This window comes from Blennius ocellaris (assembly GCF_963422515.1).
Source record: "Blennius ocellaris genome assembly, chromosome: 3".
Classification (NCBI taxonomy): domain Eukaryota; kingdom Metazoa; phylum Chordata; class Actinopteri; order Blenniiformes; family Blenniidae; genus Blennius; species Blennius ocellaris.
Window position 1 is genome coordinate 3,562,391 of NC_137652.1, and position 25,396 is coordinate 3,587,786.

Genomic DNA, 25,396 nt, shown 5'->3' on the forward strand with positions numbered 1-25,396 from the left:
TACTTTGATGCCTATTGTTTGTCAACATGTTGTTGTTGTTTTTTCGTTTGGTGCTTCTTCTTTTTGTTGGTCTGCACCCCCCCCCCCCCACACTGCCATCTAGTGGCCGCCCCCATGAAGGCAGCAGGGTGTCCTCCTCTGTGTTCTCACCCTGCCAGTGCTGCTACCCTATACTTAAAGCCGTCCTGGTGTCCCCAGGCGAGGGAGGGGGGGGGGGGGGGGGGGGCGGCGAGGGGGGGTCGGCACCATCTCCAATCAGGGAGCTGTTGTGGCCGCTTCCCTCCGCTTCGTGTACGACTGACCCCTCCCACCCTGGCCGCTTTAAAAACCAGGGGGGGAAAGCGGGTGTCGATTCGAGAGACTTCCATCTGTCCACACTTTGAACTTCATCGCAGACTCTTCACTGCAAAAAGACTTTTCTTTTTTTAATTTTTGGTGTGTGTGTGAGTGTGTGTTTGTGTGTGTGTGTGTGTGTGTGTGTGTTGCTCTCAACCTCTTGGCTCAACCCCATCACTGTGGACGAGGGTCGTATGAATCTTGGACTGACTCTATTCTCACCCCTTGACTCCTGAATAGCCTCCATCACTAAGAAGTGACTCGTACTGTTCACCCTCACAGGTACGTCTCCAAACACCGCTCACTCTCCTGTGCTCACCTTTTTTTAAGAATGCGCTCTGATTTTCTTTTTTTTTTAATCAGTTTTAATCTTTTAAACACTCTTGAAAAGCTGTGTGCATGTAAAACTTGGAACAAGGGGTATTTGAACATGGTCAGATTGGGTGAGAGAGAGAGAGAGAGAGAGAGAGAGAGAGAGAGAGAGAGAGAGAGAGCATGCCTTACCTAGAAATAGCCCTAAGAGGGGCATTACTACTCCTGCGCTGCCAAACTGGCTCTTCACACTCGTATCTTTGTTTTGCATCCTCGCTATCAGGTCCTGAGCTGTAACTTTCCACCAAGTACTTCTCTGTAAAGTGACTTAATTAGTAATCTCGCTGACTCATCATGAATACCGTTATCAATCCTTGGACGGAAGCTGTGTTATGAAATGTATCTGTATCACATGACATGATATGTAGAGTGGACCGGTGAATATTGGTCGTTTGTATTAGATACATTAGTCTATTTCTGAAGAAATCTGTTCTCTGTGTGTTGATTTGTTGTTCATATAAAAAAAAATCTTTGGCAGTTTTTTTTTTTTGTTTTTTTTGTTTTAATTCCATTTCCTCACTATCAGCCTGTTTTTCTCTCCTCACTCTTTTCTTGATCATTCAAGCTCTTCTCTCTAAATTGAAGCCCCCCCCCCCCCCCCCCCCTGCTGTGCCGAGTGAACTCTAACGGCACACAGCTTCAGCTTCAACCTCTTAACTATCTGCTTTACCCTTCATGTGCTCACCGACCCCTGAATTCCATCTTGAAAAAAAAAAAAAACTTAAAAAAAGAAAAGTTTCACACCAACATATTTCCGTTGCTGTGATGTTGACTGCTGTTGCCGGGGCACATTATGTGTGAAACTTTAGACTCACTACGTCTTTATCTATTCAGTGTTGCTCCTGTTTCAGTTACCAGGCTTCCTGAAACTGCAGGAGGTCGCGATGGAGAAGGGTCAGGGGAGTCGCCCTGCGAATGGAAAGTTACTGAGACAGGGATGAGGGAGGAGAGGGGATGAGGTGTGGGACGAGGAGGAGGAGGAGAAGGAGGAAGAGTATTACTAGAAAGGCTTGAGTCAGAGCCAAGAAACGCTTCTGCACCTGTATGAAACAAAAAATGTCAACCTCGCCTCGGATCCTGTAATCAAAGAGACGATCGGCCAGAGACAATGGTGTTAAAAGGAACGAGAGAGAGAGAGAGAGAGAGAGAGAGAGAGAGAGAGAGAGAGAGAGAGAGAGAGAGAGAGAGAGAGAGAGAGAGAGAGAGAGAGAGAGAGAGAGAGAGAGAGAGAGAGAGAGAGAGAGAGAGAGAGAGAGAGAGAGAGACTACCAGCCCTGTGCCACTGAAACACGTCAACATTAAACACCTGCAGCGGTCAGAAAAACTAAATGTGCTCGCCTTCAGCTCATGACATTCAAAACCGGTGACAAACTGAACTTCCTGAAACGCTGAGGAGAAATAAAGTTTTAAATACTTTTTTTTTTTGTTTACGGCGACTTCCATCTGGGGATTTTACCTCAAAATTGGTTTTGAAATGTAAAAATTAACCAAGATCAAGCAGAGAAATGAAACTCCAAATAAACATGCTGGATTTAAGCATTGCAGTGAATGTGATCAGACGCGCCGTCGTATTTAATATTATAAATGTTTATTCTAATTGTGAGAAAAGCAGAATTGTCAAAAATTGACACTAATTCTCATAAAGTGACGATCTTCTCCTGTCGTCACGTGAAACTACTTCATCACATAGTGGATTATTGTCCTTTAATCAGTGTTTGTTTGTCTGAAGTAGAGAAATGATGAATCTGCTGAATGTTTAAATCCAGAAGGAGCCTGGATGCTTTGTGTTGAAAACCTCCCCGACGCTTCAGGAAGTATTTACGACACAAAACCTGCGTTTGATCAGAACTGATCGGTTTTAATCAGCCGTTTCCTTCATTCTACGTCAGTGGAGGCGCACGCAACACTGCCGTTTGACTATTTAGACGCGTTTTATGGACGGAAGCTGAAGGAACTGTGAGATGGAATTTTAGCTTCATCTCGAAACGAAACCGCAACGCAAACTTCCCCCCGAAGACGTTACTGCTGAATCAACCTGTGATGAATTCGACTATCATCAAACCAGGTTGCCTCGAAAAAAAAAAAGCGATCTTATATAAGTAATCCACTTTTTAGATCTCGTACCTCGTTATAGTGACAATTAAAAAAAAAATCTCACCTAAAGTTTCGCGGATACATTCGGTAGGTTTACTGGAAATGTACAAAGTATAGCAGACGAGCAGGGGAACTGGTTTTGAGGTGGCACTCGGAGGAACGTGCCGGGCGACTCCTTGCTTTGTGTCGTCGATATCGGAGTCGGTAATGTTTACGTGAAACACACACGCACACGGAGGCGGCGTGTTCAGAGAGGAACTCCGAACGTCATTCTCCAGGAACCCACACTTCTCAGAAACTCTCGTCTTTTCTCTCTCTGATAAACAGAAAAAACAAACAAACAAACATGAGAGCGCGGCGCATACGCTGTGTAACACCAAAATACCACCGACTGGAAACCCCGCCCCCCCCTACAAAATAAAGTCCCCCCCCCCCCCCCCCGTGGTGATCAGTTCAGGTCCTAATTCACCCAGTTACTGCGGAGCGAGGGGGAGCTTTATTTTGTAGAGAAGCGGGGGTTTCCGAGCGGAAGTAGTTTTGTTCTTACGCCGTGATGAGAAAAGAAAAAGCGTGTTGGAATGGAAATTAAAGTTTGGAGTTCCTCGCTGAACACGATTTTATTCTGGACCAATCTATTGAAGTACATCTATCTCTTATTGTGTTTGATTTATTTCTTGTTTTCAAAAGATCGAGTGCAGTACCACAGTCTATTTTTCACTACCACGTTACAAGATATTCTTATATATTTAACAGGAGTATTTTTTTTTTTTAAACATGTTGAATAAACGCTGGTTCCAAATGCAAAGACATAATCGTGTAAATAGTTCCAAATCCCATCATAATCCCGAAATAATCGCGATTCTGATTTTTTTTTTCTCCAATCGAGCAGCAATCGAGCAGCCCTAACACACACACACACACACACACACACACACACACACACACACACACACACACACACACACACACACACACACACACACACACACACACACACACACACACACGTGAGCGAGTGCCCAGTAATCCCAGTTTACCTCCAGAAGGTGGGACACATGTCAGGACCGAAGCGTTCTACGGTCCGATTCATCGTGCTGACCTTGTCAGTTGTGATTTGTCGATGTGGCGGCGGCGATATAAATCAGCAGCGAGCGTTTTCCACGGCTGGAGCGCCTCGGGCCACTCGACGTGCGTTAAAAGTCACGGCCGAGATATTTGACTCTGACTCGCTGCTTCATGCGGACGGTGAGCTTGACCCTTAGTGACGGGTCTGAATTCAGAGAGAAGTCTGTTTGGAAATCCCGACATTGTCGTTAAAAAAAACAACAGTTTGGCCAAGATGTCACAGGAAACTCTTTGTAGAGTCGGGTGGCGGTGCAGCTGCTCGTCGGTCTGTCCAGCATTTGGCTTCGCTCTCGCGCTCCGGCGTGACGGAGATCGCAGAAAGGGTCTGCGGCTTTTCTCAGAGTAAACCTGGCGCCGCTCCACCGAAAAGGAGTCGGCGACCAGCAAAATCTCTCCCTCAACAAATAAATATCAGTACGGCTCATTCAAGCGAGTCGAAACCCCAGACGCGCAGCGAATGAATGGCCGCCTCTCTTCGCCGGGGCACCGCTATGGCCCATGTATGGCCGCAAGGGCCTAAAGATAGGAGCGTGACCCGTCCGCCGGGACGCCGTTGCGTCATTTATGGGGACTGTCGTTACCGACGAATGACAAATTCGTTCTGAGAAAATGAAAGAAGCTGGACGTGACCCCCGAACATTATCCTGTTCTGACCGGCTCCTCTTCTGACTGCACCGGTCACTGGAAGTGAGCCGCAAGTCACACCGAGCACACACACTTCTTTTTAAACTAATTATAAGTGTGAGTTATGGAGACATTTTTTTTTTCTCTTTTTTTTTTTAATTGAACTAGGCCAGGGGTCGGCAACCTTCAATGCTCAAAGAGCCATTTGGTCCCGGTTAACACTGAACGCAACACCCAAAGAGCCGCACGCTTTTATTTTGACAGTCCCACAGGAAGGACATGCCAGGAGGACACGACACACAAAACCTTCTTCACTGCTGGTTGACAACTTACAACTAATAAACTAAACTACATGAACTAAAGCAACAAAAACACTACAAACCTAATATAACCCTCAATAATTACATTTAAAACACGACAAAGAGAAACTCCCATAATGCATTGCAGCTCTCAGCTGGGATTTTTAGAGCCATGAGTGTGAGCGGTGTGGCGTTCAATGTCCTTGAGTTGTGTGATTCACTATTATTTGCCGTCACTCTCAACAAGTTCGCGATAAACCTCTTGGAACTGTCGGCGCTTCACAGCGCTGCAGTTTTACTGTGAAAGGTACAGGAAGCTCCCAGCTTCAGGTACCAGTTGAGCCGCTATCCAGCAATTCTAGGTTCTTCATGCAATTAATGTTGCGTAATCGCCACGCCTAACATTTGTAGCGGGACTGCGCTCTGGGTGGCCTTGCCTCCTTACGTCTCCGGGATGAACTGCAGTGGGACCGAGGCTCCGGAGCCCCTGAACTAGACCAAAAGAAGTGGTCGTCGACTTTATCGTGTTTATCGGTCGTGTTTTATCACATTGCTCCGGCTGTACTGTGGCTCACAGGAAAGGTCATAAACCCCCCCCCCCCCCCTAAAAAAAAAAAAAAATACCAGGTCGTCCTGTCCCCTCCCTGGGGGACGCCTTCAGAACTCGCTGTCTTGGGGCGATTCCGGCGCCGGAGTCACACCAAACAGACTCTTCACTCTGCACATTATTTGTTTTCATTGTTTACATTTGATGTACAACATCTTCACTCCGTATCCACAGTTGTGCGTGTCGTTTATCTTGGACGGTTGCCGTCTTGGCACGTCCGACACGTCCGACACGTCCGACACGTCTGACGGGTTTGGTACGTTGGATCTTCGACAGGAGCACGTCCTTTCAGTTGGCGGCGTTGTGAATGACGGGCGTAATTTGTCACGCTATCGAAGAAATATGACAGCAGAAAGGTATTTGTGCGGTCCTGCCTGGACCTGAGCCAAGCCGAGCATTCCTTCTCTCTTGACTTTTGTTTTCAACTCTATAATATGTCAATATAGGCATGTACAGTATATCACGCTCCAGGCTCCTCATTGCTCTGTGAAATGTTTTGCATAGCGTTATAGAGAAGACTGGGCCCCGTTTGACAAATGATTTGTGTTTTCACTTTAAAGACGACATTGTGTAAACGGGGCTTTACGACAATTACATGCAGGGCACTTACATTTTCCCGTTAAACATTATCTTTGATCTATTCACGTTAACCATCATTTAAATACCACTTGCAAGCATCAAACTCGCAGTATTGGTTGGGAACCACCAACTTCGGTTGACTGGTGACCTGCATCATCGATGTTGTTATTTAAGGAATGAACGTCCCAGGGGTCCTCGAGACTGGGACAAGGTGTCCTCAACAGCTATTTCGCTTTCACAAGCGGATATAAAAATAAGCATATAGACACGTTATACTCCTTTGGTTTTCACGAAGGCCTATAAATGTTTCATAGGTCCTTGAAAAGGAGCCAAACACGAATGCAGACGCTCGAATGATTCCCATACGCCGGACGATTTTCTGCCGTCGGAGATCAAACATTGGATCGTGAGTGAGATCTGTGGTCGCGGCTCCAGCCGGTGGCTTTTAACATCACGCACGGCGGAGTCGGCGGTCCAGAGCCTGCGATCAATACCAGACAGTGTCAGATATTTGAGACGATCCCAGCTGCAAACGGCTTCCCGTCTGTTTACATTGCGCGCATATTGCTGGAAAAACGAAAGACTCCAACAGCAGATGCTAGCGTAGAATGCTAATAGGCGCGAACAACTTACTTCCAAGCTCCCGTTGCACTTACTTCCAAGCTCCCGTTGCAGCGTCACCCTCCGGGTCGTTCTCGCCCACGTTCTCCTCTTTCTGATTTGGGGAATTTCTTTCCAAACGAATAAATGCCACACCGCTGAGGCTCCCTTGGGTTCGCTTCGGACGGGTTGATGTCCCGCCATCCGCATCGCGCAAACCTGCAATGTGAGAGAGGCTGTGACTTTTAAGATTGTGGAAAATAACACGTTGAGGGGAGCTTTTCATTTCGGTGGGGTGAAGGAACCAGAACGAGGTTTTTATCGTGGAGTCGCTCACGAGTAGAGGGGAGGCGTTAAGATGGTCTGTTTTTAACCGTGAAAGAAAACAAAGACTCGTCTGTGAGAGAGACCCAACTGGGACTCGAAGCTTTACTCTTGAGAGAACGTGTAGCGCGTAACTACGGCTGTCAGAGCGTAATGGCGTCATAAAAAAAAAAGTTCACAATGCAGCGTAGAAAAAGAAAAGAAGAGACATTTTTTTTCTGCCGATGTGTATGGGGCTTGGGACGGAGCCACGACTTGTAATGTTTTGCAGTTGTGTTTGCAGTTTGGGGGTTTCACGGAGCCTATACGGCTTTGGCCCCGACCTTCAGAGCTGAAACTTAAAGCTGCAGTTTTGAAATCTTTAATGTCTTTGGTATGTGCAGTGGGCAGGTCTACACTTCCTTAAAGAGCACGGCCAAACACATGGGCCACATGATGGAGCTTTTCAGGCATTTGTTGACTTTGGCTGTGAGCCACCACCACCCCCCCCCCCCCCCCCCCCCCCCCCCACTCCTCACCCTTTCCTTCCATACCTTCACGCACACACACACACACACAGATACTTTACATCCATTACATTCACAATAGTTTTTTCCGCTTGTTGTTCTAAATGGAGATGCGTGCATGCATTCCTTCTGCCTCTAGTTTTATTTGTTGCTTTGTGTTTTTAACTGCACCGGGAGAGAGCCATGTCTTTTTTTTTTTGTTATACTATAGAAATCCCTGTGTATAATAAAGAATTGAAAGAGAAATGCTTTCCTGTAATACTTCAGCAGGAGAACTCTGTCGTGCCTTCACGTTGTCTGGACTGGCCGCAGCCGACTCAGTTAAATTAACTAAATTCACGTCGGTGTGCAAAGCAGCCGTCAGACCGATGCATCTTTTCATGAAAATGCATTACTTTACAAAGAAACGGTGCATCCTGATCGAATGACGTCACAGGAGCTCCAGCAACCAAACCGCTGGCCCGAGTGCACAAGAACTGAACAGTAAGTCTGCCAGCTTCATCTGCCTCCTGCTGATGTGAAGCCAAGTGAAGCGTTATCTCTTACATGACGCCTACTCTCAAGCGAGGTGGAGGCGGCATCATGGTTTGGGGATGCATGAGGTGTCGGTCGTCTTTCGCCGTCTACGACGGCTCATTGAACAAGTATTGTGTCATTCGCTAAACCCCCTTCAATCGCTCGCACTGGCCGGTATAGCGTGGCTGCAGGCTGCAGGAGGACAATGGCCGTCTCAATCCCCCGGACATGAGCCCCATTGAACATCTGTGGTGGATTATCAAAAGGTCTGTTTCAAAGTGTAAACCAAAGATTTTAGAAGAATTGAAAGTAGCAATGCAAGAAGAACGGATCAGAGCTCCACTGCATGGCCAATGGACGGACAACTAAATATTAATTTGATGATGTGATGGTATATTAAGGGTGTATGAGCTGTATTCTGTATTACTGTATGTCTGTCGTGTTCAGAATACAACCGCAGTGACTATAGACACACACACACACACACACACACACACACACTTCAGGGATTGTTTAGTGAGGTACAGAAGAACATCGTCTGCGTATAAGGATAGTTTATACTGGTCTCTATTTATTTATACAGTCCTGCAGGACACACACATGTGTGCACACACACACACACACACACACACACACACACACACACACACACACACACACACACACACACACACACACACACACACACACACACACACAGTTGGGTACTAACATGGCTCTGAGGTGTGTTCACTTCCCGATGTTTGAGGTTGAAACTCATGGCGCCGAACCGCTGAAGACGGGGGACATCTGTCCACCATCTTTGACCAGTGTTTTGGTGAGAGACCCCTCTCGCCTCCTCGAATCCTCATCCCTCCATCCCTCCACACTGTTTCTCCCCTCTGACCCACTTCTTTCTTCGCCCCCTCCCTCACCCCCTCGTCCCCACATCCCCAGCAAGCACAACCATTCATCTCAGATGCTGATACTTCTTCTTTTTTTTTTTTGGGCCACTGTGGCCTTATTTTGTTTGTTTATTTGTTTAAGAAGGCAAATAAACTTTCTTTTCCACCTCCCTCACCCTCCTTCTTTCACTGGTATGACTCTGTATTCTTTTTGATTTTTTTACACTACTGTGCAAACAACACTTGAGGTTTTCTTGTCTGTTTGTGATTGTTCTCGCCACAGAGGCGTCACGTTTCCCTCATCCTGTCTGTCCACAGGAGTCTCGCACAGACAGTCGTCCACCATGGTTCTCAACGTGCCGGGTCTGGTGGTGATGGCCGGATTCTACCTGCTCATCCTGGGAACGGGCATCTGGGCGTCCATGCGCTCCAAGAAGAAGGAGAAGAAGTGCTCGGGGGACGGCATGGTGTTCACCCTGCTGGCCGGACGCAACATCAACCTGCTGGTTGGAATCTTCACTCTGACTGGTAAAACAAAGGCGAGGGGGTTTCAGGTCCAATCTTTCTAATCCAATGTTTTGTGGGTAAAGCACGGAGTTAAAAAGTGGAATATCATAATGTCGTATACATCAGAGCTTCCCCGTGTGTCTTTCTTCCATAGATTATCTCCAATAAAGCGAAAACCAGCCTTTAAAACGAAAGCAATATTTATTTCTTCAGGTCTTCTGGGCATTCTAGAAACTGTCTTGTTATGTTTTCTAACATTTTAATAACATCAGAGCTCCCATTGAAAACTGGCATGTGCTTCTTTTTTCCTGCAGCTACCTGGGTGGGCGGAGGCTTCATACTCGGTATAGCTGAGGCCACGTACAACCCGACGTTGGGCGCCGTGTGGGCTCTCATGCCTGTGCCCTACATTGTCACCTTCTTCTTAGGTTAGTACAGCCAACAACTTGGCCCAAGTTCACAACGGTCAGAATTTAGCGAATCGATGCAATGTTTTATTTTTTTTTTTACTTGAAAGAGCCAAAGAAAAACCCTCGGGGACACGTCGTGTACCACCAGGACCCAACGTGTCCCTGATGCAATGTACCATCAGGGACACGTTGTGGTTCAGCGTCTTAAGGACATTGTCCGGGTAAGATGGCGAATCAAGCCGCCAAACCCCGGGATAGGGAGACGACCAGCTCTACTCACTGAACCACAGCGGTCCTGACGGACCCGATCAACTCAGACGCATTTAATTGCACATCGCAACGACGTCGTCGTTGTCAGATACGAGCAGAGGTTCCCTCCGTTGGGTGACTAACCAGTACCCTCACCACCACCACCACCACCACCACCACCACCATCATCTGACCCCACACACCAGTAAAAGTGTCGCTCACGGTAAAAATAGCGCCATGCGAAATCAGTTTAGGATTGGAACTCAAGGCGACAGGTGCAAAGCGATGAGTTCACCCCGGAGGCTCGGATCTGCTGCTCCTGATTTCACCAAACTGACAAACTCATCTGTAAACATTCGCAACAGGTGGAGGGTGAGGGTGCAACAGGCACGGTGGAGCGTGAGCGTTAAAGGAAGGGGGGGGGGGGTAACTCCGGCCTCCAGGAGGAAATGTAATATTGTGTCGGGGTCCATTGTTGGCCGAGTGGAACCATGAGCTCCAGCAGAAGGTGTTGATTGTGTTATCCGGAAGGAACACTCGTCTCTGCGATTGTTGACACGTAGTCATTCTTTCACTCTTCCTCTCATTCCCATCTGGATTTTTTTTTGAAATGGCAGAAATACAAGCCCCCCCCCCACCCCCCCGTGTTAAGACCGTCACCCTTTCCGGAATCGGACCATTAAGCTCACGTCCCCCTCCCCTCCCGCAGGTGGCTTTTTCTTCGCTAAGCCCATGAGAGAAAACAAGTACGTGACGATGATGGACCCCTTCCAGAAGAAGTACGGCAACGCCCTGGCGACCGCGCTCATCCTGCCCGCGTTGGTGGCCGACGTGCTGTGGGTGGCGCGGACCCTGGTCAGCCTGGGTGAGTTACTCCACGCCGCCAAAGTGCCTGGCACCGGAACGCGTGCATGCACAGAGTTATGCAATCGTGCAGGCGCCCGGAGATCAGAGTTACACGGCGTAAAATAGCCGCAGAGCAGAAAACCAGCTGGGCTCTGCGGCGTCTCTGACATCCATCCGGCGATATCGGTGCGACTGTCAAGTATCCAAAGAAAGTAGGTCAGAAAAACAACCCGGGGACGTAATGTGGTCAAGTTTTAACCATAAACGTCTCCGGAAACAGTAAAGTAGGTTTCTTTTTTTTTTTTTTGCCAATTTCATTGGTTTTTTTAAAGTTTAATGGTATTTGAAAATAACAATACAATATAGTTATCATTTTGTATTTTTTTTTAAAACCTGAATTCAGATATGAAAAAAAAATTGAATTTCTATAATAAACCATGCAAAATTAGTGTGACTTGCTGTTAACTCAATATAAAGACTTCACAGTAAAATGTAATAACATCATGTACTCCAGCCACACGTTACACATTTTCTGAATATTTTACATAACATCAGGCTCACGTGATTTAATAATGGGATCATAAAATAATTTAAAGACTTTTTGACTTGAGAAAATGTTAATTTTGTCCAGAAATTTCCAACCAGTCAAACTTTAACACCAGAAACTATAAAAGTACAATGACTCAGTTACATTATTTAGACTTTATGAAGTCATGAAGCCACACGAGCTTGAGCTCAGCTTTAAATTAGACTTTCACGAGTCGATTTGATGAAATAACTTTCCTCATAATGAGGCAATGAAGCCACTCGAGTTCAACTCCGAAACGAAAACACAAACGTTGGCGACGACCACGAGAACAAATGAGGGTCAGTCGGTAAAAATAACCGCAGCTGTGCTTCATTGTCTCCATTACAAGCGGATCATTATCGTGATGGTGTTTTATTTGAAGTGCGGCGTCGATCAGTGCTTCTATTGTTAGTGTTACTTCTGTTCATGCTTCGAGTGTGTGTGTGTGAGTGTGTGTGTGTGTGTGTGTGTTATGCATGTGCCCTACAGCGCGTGGGTGTTTGCGAAGGTGAGAAAAAAAGTGTGTGCTCATCATGTTTTTCTGTGTTTTTAACGCTGCTTTCTTTTCCAGTGTTAATTGAGAAAGGGGGTTAAACATCGAGCAGCCTGTTGATTGTGAAAGGTGATCAGTTGGTTTTGTTGTTTTTTTTTTTTTTTGTGGTTTTTTGTTGTTGTTTTTTTTTTTATTTCTGTAGCTCAAAAACCGAAAAAAAAAAAAGTCACTGACACGCGTTCAAGTATTAGATCCCGAGGTGGAACCCCCCCCCCCCACGTGTGAAGAAAGCGTCGGAGTCACCAAAGCCGCACTGACCCTCAGTCAGCGCCGCCGCGCCTCAAAAGGAGGCGCGGCGGCGCGGCGGGAATGTTCCCGGGACGCTTTCGTCCGAACCGACCGAACCAATATAGAGTCAAGGGGACCCCTCGCTTCTCGGTACAAACCTCCCATCCTCGGGCTTCCGAGCCGCGATGCAGGACATCGCTCGCCTTCTCACACACTCGCGCAAATGCCTGACGCTCCGGAGGGCGTGCGGAGCATTCACCCCCCCCCACCACCCCTCACCCCCCCCCCACCCACTGTTGCTGGGAGACCCTTTGTGTGTTTATCGGCAGCGTAAACTCAGTGTGTGTGCGTGTCGTCGCCAAGAGGTTTAACGTTTAAAATGCACTTTGCATTTTTCTACAGTCGTGGTGAAAGACGCGTGTGTGTGTGTGTGTGTGCAGCTTTTTGCTGCTGTCCGTCGCCGTCGCTGCCCATTAAAGCCCAGAGGCCCCCCCTTTAACCCCCCCCCCCCCCGAATATCGCTCCACCTTTCCTCCTCCTTAATTTAGCGCGACGGGGGGGAAGAGCCGAGCTCAGCACAGAGACAGAGATTAGAGATCAGATGTTATATCTGGGAGGAGGAGACCCCCCACCCCTCCTCCCCCTCCCACCCCTCCCCCCCCCCCCACCCGGGCGAAAATTATTTACAATGCAGTGATTTATGTGGCGTCACGCCTCAGGTTCTTTGGTCGTGTCGCGTCGCATTCACTTCCACATTCAGGTGGCGAGGTGGATTTCGGCTGCCACGTGGCCCCCCCCCCCGCCCCCCCCCCCGGAAGCTTCTACCGCGTGACGGGTCCTGCTTTTTCCCGGAAGCGTCTCAAAAACGTCACTAAAAACTAAATCGTTTTTTGTTGTTTTCGTTTTTGTTTTTTAATCGTCCGCACTGTCAACATCTTCCCGCTCAGTCAAAAAAAAAAAACAACCTAAAAACACATGAAACGTTTCAATGACTGATAAAATGTGTCTGGTTTCAACGACTCCCCCCTTCCCCCCCCCCCCCCCTCGTCATTCGGTCGACGGATTCGACAGCGTTTCACACTCACACGCGGTGAAATCCAGGAACAGGGGTCAAAGGTCGGAGCGCAGTAACGCATGACGGTGCATTAACAGAGGGGCAGATGGGGGGGTGGGGGGGGTGGAAGGGTGGGGGGGGGGGGTCAGAGGTCAACAAGGTGCTGAGTGGCAATCGATGGTGGCGATCTGACACTTCTCTGTTTAAGGGCATTGTTGTGGTGTGGCTGCAGGCCGCGGCCGGGGCGACCCTGGCAATGTGGGAGAAGAGACGGTGAAGGTAGTGATGTTTTGCTTGTCTTGTCTGAGTAACAAGATGTCCTTTTTTATTTATTTTTAATTCACTTGTTTAGATTTTGCTTACAAACTTCTCTTTTTTGTTTTGTTTGTTTTTGTTGTTTCACTATTTGAAGGCCTCTTTACCTTTCTCTTGATTCCTTCATGCACTGTAATTAAAATGATGAGCGTTGAAAAGGTGATAATCCACTTGGATTGTTTCAGAGTCACAATCAATAGGCTGCTTCTGTTACGCGTTTTTTTTTTTTTTTTTTTTCTTTGCTTGTTTGGTTCTGTTCTAATTTCATCACTATCACTTTTCAGTTTGGCTTTGTTGCTCTTTAAAAGCCCCGGGACGCTTTTTAAAGGTTTTTAAACTTCAAATGTATCTTTGAACTGAATGACGACAGAGTCAGCGTGTCGCTGTTTCGCTGTTAAAAGTTAGAATATGACAAGGTTTAGCTTAGCTTCGTAAATCTGTAAAGAGAATGAATGCATGTGTGTGTGTGAGTTCGTGTGTGTGCGTGCGTGCGTATTTGCGTGTGTGTGTGTGTGTGTGTGTGTGTGTGTGTGAGAGAGAGAGACAATTAAACATGCATGAACCCGTAGAGGCAGACGTCAGCGCGTTAGACGACTGGTGACGACGTTCCTCGGCGCCTCACCTCCCTGCCCTGTTGTTCCAGGAGGGACGATGGCCGTGATCCTGGACCTGCCCTACATCTACTCCATCCTCATCTCCTCGGTGGTGGCCATCATCTACACCCTGCTGGGGGGGCTCTACTCCGTGGCCTACACCGACGTCATCCAGCTCATCCTCATCTTCATCAGCCTGGTGCGTCGTCGCGTTCAGACGAGGAGATGAGACGGGTGGATTGAACGCCCGGGGGGGGGTTTGTCTGCGGGTCGTTCGGCCGCTGATCAGTACGACAGATAAAGCTGGTGGCGACGGCAGAAACAAGACAGACGGGACTGAACAAGGGTGGGCTTGGCTTGAGACGGGCGACAACACAACGCTAACAGGCTCAACACAACGCTAACAGACTCAATACAACGCTAACAGGCTCAACCCAACGCTAACAGACTCAATACAACGCTAACAGACTCAATACAACGCTAACAGGCTCAATAGAACGCTGACAGGCTCAACACAACGCTAAGAGACTCAACACAATGCTAACAGACTCAACACTAACAGGCTCAACACAACGCTAACAGGCTCAACACAATGCTAACAGGCTCAACACAACGCTAACAGGCTCAACACAATGCTAACAGGCTCAACACAACGCTAACAGGCTCAATACAACGCTGACAGGCTCAACACAACGCTAACAGGCTGAACACAACGCAAACAGGCTGAACACAACGCAAACAGGCTCAACACAACACTAACAGACTCAACACAATGCTAACAGACTCAACACAACGCTAACAGGCTCAACACAACGCTAACAGGCTCAACACAACACTAACAGACTCAACACAATGCTAACAGGCCCAACACAATGCTAACAGGCACAACACAATGCTAACAGACTCAACACAACGCTAACAGACTCAACACAACGCTAACAGACTCAACACAACGCTAATAGACACACCTCGTAAGGCCACATGATGGTTTATCAGCAGGTAGTTTTCGTAAACGACTGAATTTATTCACATTAACAAGGATTTGTTGGTCAAAACGACCGTCCCAAGCAGAGGAAAACTACATCTTGAAGAAGGTTTCCCCTCCTGGGTGTCTAATCTGATGAGCGGAGTTGGTTTTGTTTGTGTTTCCAGTATGTGTGTGTTCCCTACCTGATGACCAACCCTCACTCTCTGGACATCTCGCTGACGGCCTACAACCAAACCTTCCAGGCCCCCTGGGTCGGCACGGTGAAGCTCGATGAGGCCGGGAAGTGGTTTGACGACTTCATGCTGCTGGTGAGTGAAACCAGGGTCAACGCACGAAGACTTAATCCTAATCTGGGTTAAAATATTAAAGGTAGTCTCTGATTACAGTTACCGCTATAGTCACATAGAACTGTAGCTGAGCTGTCAGCCTTGTGTGGGTCAGGCTGATTCACTCAGTAAATTCACCTGATGTTAGTGCAGGAAGATGCTCTATAATTTGGATGTTAGAGGAGGAAGATGCTCTATAATCTGATGTTAGAGGAGGAAGATGCTCTATAATCTGGATGTTGGGGAGGAAGATGCTCTATAATCTGATGTTAGAGGAGGAAGATGCTCTATAATCTGATGTTAGAGGAGGAAGATGCTCTATAATCTGGTGTTGGAGGAGGAAGATGCTCTATAAACTGATGTTAGAGGAGGAAGGTGCTCTATAATCTGGATGTTAGAGGAGGAAGATGCTCTATAATCGGGATTTTAGAGGAAGATGCTCTATAATCTGATGTTAGAGGAGGAAGATGCTCTATAATCTGGTGTTAGAGGAGGAAGATGCTCTAAAATCTGATGTTAGAGGAGAAAGATGGGTACCATCATCAAACCAGGTCCCATAAAAGTAATGTTTATTGAAGGCTGCTCATGCTGATATTGATGTAGGACAACTTCCTTGTGTGTGTCAGTGAAATGGAGATAATCCAGATTAATGAAGCACAGGAGTTCGGTGGAAATGACAAGAGCTTTGGCTCGTCCTGAAGCCAGTTTGGAGAATGTATTTTTCATGTTTGACGAAAGTAACGATCTCTCAGACACCCAGTCATCGTGAAGATTACATAAACGGGATGAGTCCTTCATGCTGGTCGTGACTCTTGTCCGCTGGGGTGAAATGTGTTCAGCTGATCCCTGCCGTGTCGTGTGTGACCCGTGTTGTACCAGGCGCTGGGCGGTTTGGCCTACCAGGCCTTCTACCAGAGGATCCTGTCAGCCTCGTCCTACACTCAGGCTCAGGTCACCTGCTTCGCCTCCTCCGCCTTCTGCCTGGTGCTGGGTATCCCCTCCATCCTGGTGGGGGCCGTGGCCGCTTCCACAGGTAGGGTACCTCTTCCCTCCCGCTGCGGGACAAGTTGGCTCAGTGTGTCACTCGGGTTTCCTCTCGTTCTCCCTTCACGACCCGCGACCCAGACTGGAACTCCACCAGCTATGGGTTGCCCACGCCGTACGAGCGAGACCAGGCCGGGTCCATCCTCCCCATCGCCCTGCAGTTCCTCACGCCGTCCTACGTGTCCGTCATCGGCATCGGCGCGGTGGCCGCCGCCGTCATGTCCTCCATGGACTCGGCGCTGCTGTCGTCCGCGTCGCTGTTCTCGTCGAACATCTACAAGAACATCCTCAGGAAGCAGGTGAGGAGGGAGAAACCAATGGATATGTAATATATACTGTGTGCGTGCAACTCTGGAGCTGCGCGCAAATCTGTAACTCTCTTGGAATTCCATGAAACTGAATTCCTTTAAAGGGTCATCGTTGAAAGCCAGAGGTGGGCGGCGACGAGGCATTTACCGTCTACATTCTTTATGGCTGCTGTATAATTCTCCAACGACAGTCGCTGCTACAATGCAGCCATTGACCTCGCTGAGCCGTACATAATGTATAGAAGCCCACGCCGGTGTTTGCTCTGTGAAGACAACGAGGTGTTTGAGCGTGTCATCCGCGGTGGAATGTTCCAGACAATGAGCCGGTTCTCCGTCGGCTCTCGGGAAACCGAGACTCGTTGAATTCAAATCAAATCAACTCAATTCCATTTTATTTTGATAGCCTCAAATACAGTATAATCACGGAGACGATCTGATCGATCCAATCTCCCCCTCCAGGCGTCGGACAACGAGATGCAGTGGGTGATACGGATCTCGGTGGTGGCGGTGGGCGTGGCCGGCACGGCGCTCACCTTCCTGGACAGCAGCGTCCTGGTCTTCTGGCTGGTGGGCGTGGACATGTCCTACACCATCATGTTCCCTCAGCTGGTCTGCATCCTCTTCTTCAAGGTGTCCAACGGCTACGGCGCCACCGTGGGTTACCTGATGGGCATCATGATGAGGGTCCTGAGCGGCGAGCCCCTCATCGGCCTGCCGCCCGTCATCAAGTTCCCCGGCCTCCGGCCGGACGCCGAGGGCAAGATGACGCAGTACTTCCCCTTCCGCACCGCCATCATGGTCACCTCGCTGCTGTCCATCCTGCTCTTCTCCTGGCTCACGTCCATCGTCTTCAACAAGGGGCTGCTGTCGGACAAGTGGGACGTCTTCAAGATCAAACGCAGGCAGACGCCGGTGGCCAAGGTGTCCGGCGTCAACCCCGCGGACCCCGAGGACACGTCGGGGGCCAAGCAGCTCCTGGACACCAGCAGCTTCTGAAGAGGCTCGCAGAGGACAGAGGACGAGCTGCAGACGGAGTCTACACCCCCCACCCACCCCCCATCCCCCAACCCCAAAGAAAACACTCCCTAGTTGAATCTCTGCACAAAACCCAAAGAAAAATGATTAGTCCTCCAAGAAACACAACTGTTACCTCCTGATTGCTTTGATCCTCCTCATAAGGAAATGACAGACTTGTATATTTGTACAAATAAATATTGTGTTCAATAGATTACTACAGCCACCTTCTGCTCAGTCCCCGAGGGGGACGGCGTTTTGTCCCCGAGCTGCGATCGGTTCGCATCGGAACCCACCAACCAAAGCTTCCAGAATATCCAAAACGAGTCTGTGTCTTCCTCTATGGAACAGGCTGGAACAGGCCCATCGGGTGGAACAGGCCCATCGGGTGGAACAGGCCCATCATAGTGGTGGAACAGGCCCATCGGGTGGAACAGGTCCATCGGGTGGAACAGGCCCATCATAGTGGTGGAACAGGCCCATCAGGTGGAACAGGTCCATCGGGTGGAACAGGCCCATCATAATGGTGGAACAGGCCCATCAGGTGGAACAGGCCCATCAAACAGGTGGAACAGGCCCATAACAACTACATCTTGATGGTGGAGTTAGAGAGAGTTCTGCCTCTTCATCACAGACTTTTGGGGGGTTTTTTTTATATTTTTTTCTCTCTTTCTCGTCAATCAGCTGTCTCCAACTTCACTTCAACATTAAAAAAAAAAAAAAAAATCAAAATTTTTTAATTACTTTTCTTATCACCAAACTGATTTGGGTTTTTTTTGTGGGATTTTTTTTTGTGGGTTTTTTGTGGGTTTTTTGTTGGGTTTTTTGTGGGTTTTTTGTGGGTTTTTTGTTAAGGCCCAAGCGGAAGTGACCCCAAAAAAACAACAACACAGTTTCAGATGTTTTGAAGGTACTTAAATGTGATAATTCTCTAAATTCAAGTCTGGTAAAAAAAAAAAAAAAAAGGACCTTTTGAAAATCGTTCCTTCTCATTTGACCGGTTTAACAAGCTTTACCCCCCATTTCAACACGCTTCAGGCTTCTTCTCCGTTCAACACACTGACGCTAGCGACTGCGTCTCCCGTGAGGGGATTTCAACGATTCCGTCGTTCCCCTGAAAGTCTCCCAACGTCTTCATTCCTCCTCCTGCTCACCGTTTTGTTTGGCGTTTTGTTTGCGTTCGTACCATTTTGCCAAGCTGTGGGATCATTTTATTTTCCTCTGAAATTCAAAAACAAATTCACCTGAAAGTCGTCGCCCCCGGACGCGACTGGATATCGGCTTCATCTCACATCCTCGGAGACAAAAAAAACCCCAAAAAAAAGGGTTCATCCTGGAGTTGAAATGCCTCACGGGCTGGCGTCTTGTCGGACAAACGGCTTCAAGCGATCGGTGTGGCTGCTAACCGGCTGATCTTTTTCCTACGTGTGATTTCGTACCTGTGTTATTCTCTCATGCCGTACGGTGATTTGTATATTTACACTTTTTATTTCTCATCGAAGTTGTTTGCCTCCGGTAGAAGATTTTTATCTTGAGTTAGCCACTTTCAGAATAAAACAGATAAATTCACCTTTTGATTTTGCAGAACATGAACGTAAATGTAGATTTCTTTTTTTTTTTTTCCTCCTCCCGCTGTTCAGAGTGAAAACTCACGGTGACGCGTCGTCGGACCTTCAGAGTTAGCTTTCTATCAGCAGGTCGATGGATGTTGATTTCTAATAGTATTTCCCCCCCTGATGTGTATTTGGTTTTATACTCTTATGCATGTTGGTTGTCTTTGACTGAGCTTCAGTGAAGGCTCTTCTCTCTTGCCACTTGGTGAGGTCCTACTTTGTATACCATGAATGTAAATCCCCATGGGGTGATGTTCTGTCAGAAATAAAGGATGAAACCAAAAACACTACGTTTTTACTCCTTTAATTGTGTGATTACTGATTCTGAGCTTTATTATTATTGTTGTTGTTGTTGTTGTTGTTATTATTTTATGATAAAAATTATTATTATTAATATTTATTATAATAATACAATTATTGTCACAGCTACTATTATTATTATTAAAATTATTGTTATAATTATTATTGTTATTATCCAAATTATTGTTATTATTAATATTAATTAGAATAATAAAAGTATTATTATTCCTACTATTATTATTATTATTAAAATTATCATTATGAAAATTATTATTATTATTGTTGTTGTTATTATTGTTATTATTAAAATTATTATTAATATTAATATTTATTATAATACAATTATTTTCACTACTACTATTATTATTATTAAAATTATTACCATTCCTACTATTATTATTATTATTATTAATAATAAAATTATTGTTATTATTAAAATTATCATTATCATTATTATTAAAATTTGTATTATTATTGTTATTATTGTTATTATTATCATTATTATTATTATTATTATCATCCTGTCTTCTTCCATTTCTTCTGCACTCTTTAACCGATTAGAACCATTCAAATATCAAAACTTCCTGAAACAAAGTGCTGCCATGGAGATTATAGAGTAATGCAAAAGTACCTGGAATGTTTTGCAGTGTTTCAGGAATTTGCATTCTCCTGTCAAAAAGCAAAGAGGCGAAGGTTTTCCCACAGGAAGTGAGGTTCCACCAGACGTTCACCGGTTCCGTTTCAGCCGTGAGAGAAAACGTTGGCAGTAAAAATCTGAGTCCAGTACGTTTAAAAAAATTATATTTTTTATTGCCTTGGTCGTTTCAAAACAGGGACTTTTTATTCGTTCGGCTCACAATCGCAGGTCAAGTGGACGTCCTGCTGTGAGACAAGAACTTCCTGTTTTCAGCAAATTCTCTGGGAAATACCTCCCGGGGGAGTCGTTGGCGTCTTTTTTAACGAGGTGGGCCGACATGAGGTACAACAGGAACGAATAAACAAACAGTTGAATGTGAACGTGTCGGTCGCAGAAGCTCGTGCAGGAACACAAGTAGGAGACGCGCGATAATCTTTTACTGGAATGCTTCTTGTGGTTTTTTTGGGTTTCGGGTATGGGGTTTATATTTGTGCCAAGATTCTGAGCGAGCGACGGGAAAATTTGAGCGCAAAAAAATTTATTGTGCAAGCACACTAATAGTATTTTGAGGAAATATTTAAATTGCGCAAAGAAAAACTTGACATTGCACTCAAAAATCCTTTCTGCGCTCAGATTCTTCCTCTGCGCTCAACCTCTCTCTCTCTCTCTCTCTCTCTCTCTCTCTCTCTCTCTCTCTCTCTCTCTCTCTCTCTCTCTCTCTCTCTCTCTCTCTCTCTCTCTCTCTCTCGCTCGCTCAAATCTCTCCACCTCCGCTCAAGTCCTGCTGTGCGCTCGCTCAGAATGTGCAAAGCCCAAATGTGACAGACACGGTTGTCCACCAATCACAGAAATTCGGGGCGGGCGTTGAACTCTGATTGGTTTCTTCGGATTGTGGACGTGCCTCATAACCAACGAAGAAGAAGAAGAAGAAGAAGAGGGAAAAACAAACTGCGAGGGAAAACAGAAATAAGGAAAACTAAAGATAATGATCCTGGATTACAACATGTTTCCCCTCGCAGTTTGTTTTTCTCTCTTCTTCTTCTTCGTTGGTGCGTGGAGAGATTTGAGCGAGCGAGAGAGAGAGGTTGAGCGCGCAGAGGAAGAATCTGAGCGCAGAAATGATTTTTGAGCGCAATGTCAAGTTTTTCTTTGCGCAATTTAAATATTTCCTCAAAATGCTATTAGTGTGTTTGCACAATAAATTTTTTTGCGCTCAAATTTTCCCATCGCTCGCTCAGAATCTTGGCACAAATATAACCCCATACAAATGTGACAGACACTGTTGTCCACCAATCACAGAAATTCGGGGCGGGCGTTGAACTCTGATTGGTTTCTTCGGATTCTGGACGTGCCTCATAACCAACGAAGAAGAAGAAGAAGAGGGAAAAACAAACTGCGAGGGAAAACAGAAATAAGGAAAACTAAAGATAATGATCCTGGATTACAACATGTTTTCCCTCGCAGTTTGTTTTTCCCTCTTCTTCTTTTTCTTCTTCGTTGGTTATGAGGCACTTCCAGAATCCAAAGTGACCAATCAGAATTCAACGCCCGCCCCCAATTTCTGTGATTGGTGGACAACCGTGTCTGTCACATTTGGGCTTTGCAGATTTTGAGTTAGCGCACAGCAGGACTTGAGCGGAGGTGGAGAGATTTGAGCGAGCGAGAGAGAGAGAGAGAGAGAGAGAGAGAGAGAGAGAGAGAGAGGTTGAGCGCAGAGGAAGAATCTGAGCGCAGAAACGATTTTTGAGCACAATGTCAAATTTTTCTTTGCGCAATTTAAATATTTCCTCAAAATGCTATTAGTGTGCTTTGCACAATAAATTTTTTTGCGCTCAAATTTTCCCATCGCTCGCTCAGAATCTTGGCACAAATATAAACCCCATACCCGTCAGCCTGAACCACTGTGTACGACACAAAGTACACTGATTAGCCATGTTGCCACGTCCAAACCGCCCATTAATCAACACACGTTCTGTTGTGGCGTTGGCTCCGACTCCTCCAGTTGCTAATCCCTCATCACAGACCTGCGTCGGATCTCGGGTGTCTTTCCCCTGGTTCGGTGGCTAATTGTTGGTTCCACGTCCCAAAGCGTCAGACTCTCTGGCCCGAACACGTGCAGTTTTCAGGGATTCCGCTCAAATCCAGTAATAACGGCTCATTTTCAGCTCAGCCAGCTTCTGCCGGAACGGAGACGCGGAGGGTTGTGTTCACGTTCAAGTAGATCCAACGACCGGCGCGGCCCCGAACAGAACTATCGATACGGGGAAGAACGTTCTCGTACGACCACCGTTGGTTCTGTCGCGGCGCTCCGCTCCGCTCTGAGGCTTTAAGACCTCCAGGTTCAGGAAATCAACAAAGAATCTCCAGTTTCAAATCATTTAATGAGAACAGCTCTTCTTCTGCCGACGGGATCGGAAAACCAAGAAACTGTGGATTTTCTTTTTCACGTGAGAAAGTATTTATTTGGAAAAAGACTCGATTCTGAGTAAATATGATGAGGTGGCGTTTCATTTACCCATGAAGATAGATCTATTTAATATAGATTTCCAGGGATGTCACCAGAACAGGATGGGGAACATTTCATGTATCCATGGACGCATAGATCTATTTAATATAGATTTCAGGGAATCACCAGAACAAACCCAATGAATAAATAAATAAATAAAAATCAATAAAATATCACGGGGGACATTTCGTGTAGCCATGAACGCATAGATCTATTTAATATAGATTTCAAGCATATCACCAGAACGAACCCAATAAATAAATAAATAAAAATCAATAAAATATCACCGGAGTCATTTCATGTAGCCATGAACGCATAGATCTATTTAATATAGATTTCAGGGAATCACCAGAACGAACCCAATGAACAAATAAATAAATAAAAATCAATAAAATATCACGGGGGACATTTCATGTAGCCATGGACGCATAGATCTATTTAATATAGATCTCAAAAGCACATCACCACAACAGTACACTAGAGCACTGGTTTTTTTATTTAAACCGGGTTAATTTAAAATGATATCCAGACAGAAATTAAAGTCTTGGAAGAATAATACATATCAGACTTAATTGAAACAGACTTAAAGACGCGGTTTGCAATCATCTTTGTAATATAATGCTGTATTTTCAGCCACATTAAAATCCTGTTACAGACGAGACACGCGGTGAACGCTGGGAGTCGGAGCCATAAAACAGATTATCACCTCCAAACGCCAGGACTCCGCCGAGCCGGACGCCGGTTAATTTTAGCCTCCTTTTTTTTCCACGACGGCTCTCGGAGCTGCAGAGTCACCCGGTCCGGGGAATTTGGCCCAGTGACCTGCCGTCCGCCGGACATTTCACTGTGCGCAGAGTTGTTGACGCCTCACGTCGCCGCACAAATGTTAAATTCTGCACGGCGGCGGGGATTTGAGTCATTTAGCGCACTGTGGGTTGCGGGACTGAGACAGTCTCTCCAGTACTTTTCCACTGAGAAAGGAAAAAATCAAAAAATCAAAACCTTATCAGGCCCGAGAGCAGAAGGCGCCCGGAAGTATTGGAGATTTCTGGGCAGGAACACTCAGACTTGTAAGACAAGGTAAGGTAAGGTAAGATGAGATGAGATGAGATGAGATGAGATGAGATGAGATGAGATAAGATAAGATAAGATAAGATAAGATAAGATAAGATAAGATTAGGTAAGGTAAGGTAAGGTGTACGGTACGGTACGGTACGGTAAGGTAAGATAAGATAAGATAAGATAAGATAAGATTAGGTAATGTAAGGTAAGGTGTACGGTACGGTACGGTACGGTAAGGTAAGATAAGATAAGATAAGATAAGATAAGATAAGATAAGATAAGATAAGATAAGATTAGGTAAGGTAAGGTAAGGTGTACGGTACGGTACGGTACGGTAAGGTAAGATAAGATAAGATAAGATAAGATAAGATAAGATAAGATAAGATAAGATAAGATAAGATTAGGTAAGGTAAGGTAAGGTGTACGGTACGGTACGGTACGGTAAGGTAAGATAAGATAAGATAAGATAAGATAAGATTAGGTAATGTAAGGTAAGGTGTACGGTACGGTACGGTACGGTAAGGTAAGATAAGATAAGATAAGATAAGATAAGATAAGATAAGATAAGATAAGATTAGGTAAGGTAAGGTAAGGTGTACGGTACGGTACGGTACGGTAAGGTAAGATAAGATAAGATAAGATAAGATAAGATTAGGTAATGTAAGGTAAGGTGTACGGTACGGTACGGTACGGTAAGGTAAGATAAGATAAGATAAGATAAGATAAGATAAGATAAGATTAGGTAAGGTAAGGTAAGGTGTACGGTACGGTACGGTACGGTAAGATAAGATAAGATAAGATAAGATAAGATAAGATAAGATAAGATAAGATAAGATTAGGTAATGTAAGGTAAGGTGTACGGTACGGTACGGTACGGTAAGGTAAGATAAGATAAGATAAGATAAGATAAGATAAGATAAGATAAGATAAGATAAGATAAGATAAGATACGGTACGGTACGGTACGGTACGGTACGGTAAGGTACGGTAAGGTAAGATAAGATAAGATAAGATAAGATAAGATAAGATAAGGTAAGGTAAGGTAAGGTAAGGTAGGATACGTTGAGGTAAGGTAAGGTAAGGTAAGATAAGATAGTCGATGATAAAACAAAGAAAGAAACAAAACCTAAACACAAAACACCATTATTATTATTATTAATAATAATAATAATAATTGTAGCCCAGTGGAAAATATTAATACATATTAAAACATTGATAAATATATGTCCCTGGTAGTGGGATGAATGGTTTAAAATATATTAAAAGGTGATTTAAATACCTTTATTTTGGTTTGTTAAAAAAGGTGCAACATGTAAAAGTTTATTTGAATGTTTGATGTATTTCATTTTGCGTATTCAACTGTTTAGTTGTGTACTTCATGTTGTGTATTTCTTAAACGTGATGTTTCTG

The 25,396-nt window shown here is 45.7% G+C and overlaps 1 protein-coding gene across 1 annotated transcript; it reads left to right on the forward strand.

Annotated features, from left to right (window-relative positions):
* Positions 1-363: 363 nt before the first annotated feature.
* Positions 364-19,761, forward strand: LOC308148867 (high affinity choline transporter 1-like). The gene is made up of 9 exons (XM_080520406.1): positions 364-618; positions 9,185-9,394; positions 9,688-9,801; positions 10,742-10,897; positions 14,240-14,388; positions 15,342-15,485; positions 16,383-16,536; positions 16,629-16,846; positions 17,315-19,761. The coding sequence occupies exons 2-9, from the start codon at positions 9,211-9,213 to the stop codon at positions 17,849-17,851; spliced, it is 1,656 nt and encodes a 551-aa protein (XP_080376532.1). The 5' UTR covers positions 364-618; positions 9,185-9,210; the 3' UTR covers positions 17,852-19,761.
* Positions 19,762-25,396: the final 5,635 nt, after the last annotated feature.

Bases quoted from the DNA above. Each gene is read 5' to 3' on its own strand.
- LOC308148867 (XM_080520406.1), top strand. From the start codon at position 9,211: ATGGTTCTCAACGTGCCGGGTCTGGTGGTGATGGCCGGATTCTACCTG. The intron at 9,802-10,741 runs GTTAGTACAGCC...CCCCTCCCGCAG, and splicing joins CATTGTCACCTTCTTCTTAG to GTGGCTTTTTCTTCGCTAAG. The intron at 10,898-14,239 runs GTGAGTTACTCC...CTGTTGTTCCAG, and splicing joins GCGGACCCTGGTCAGCCTGG to GAGGGACGATGGCCGTGATC.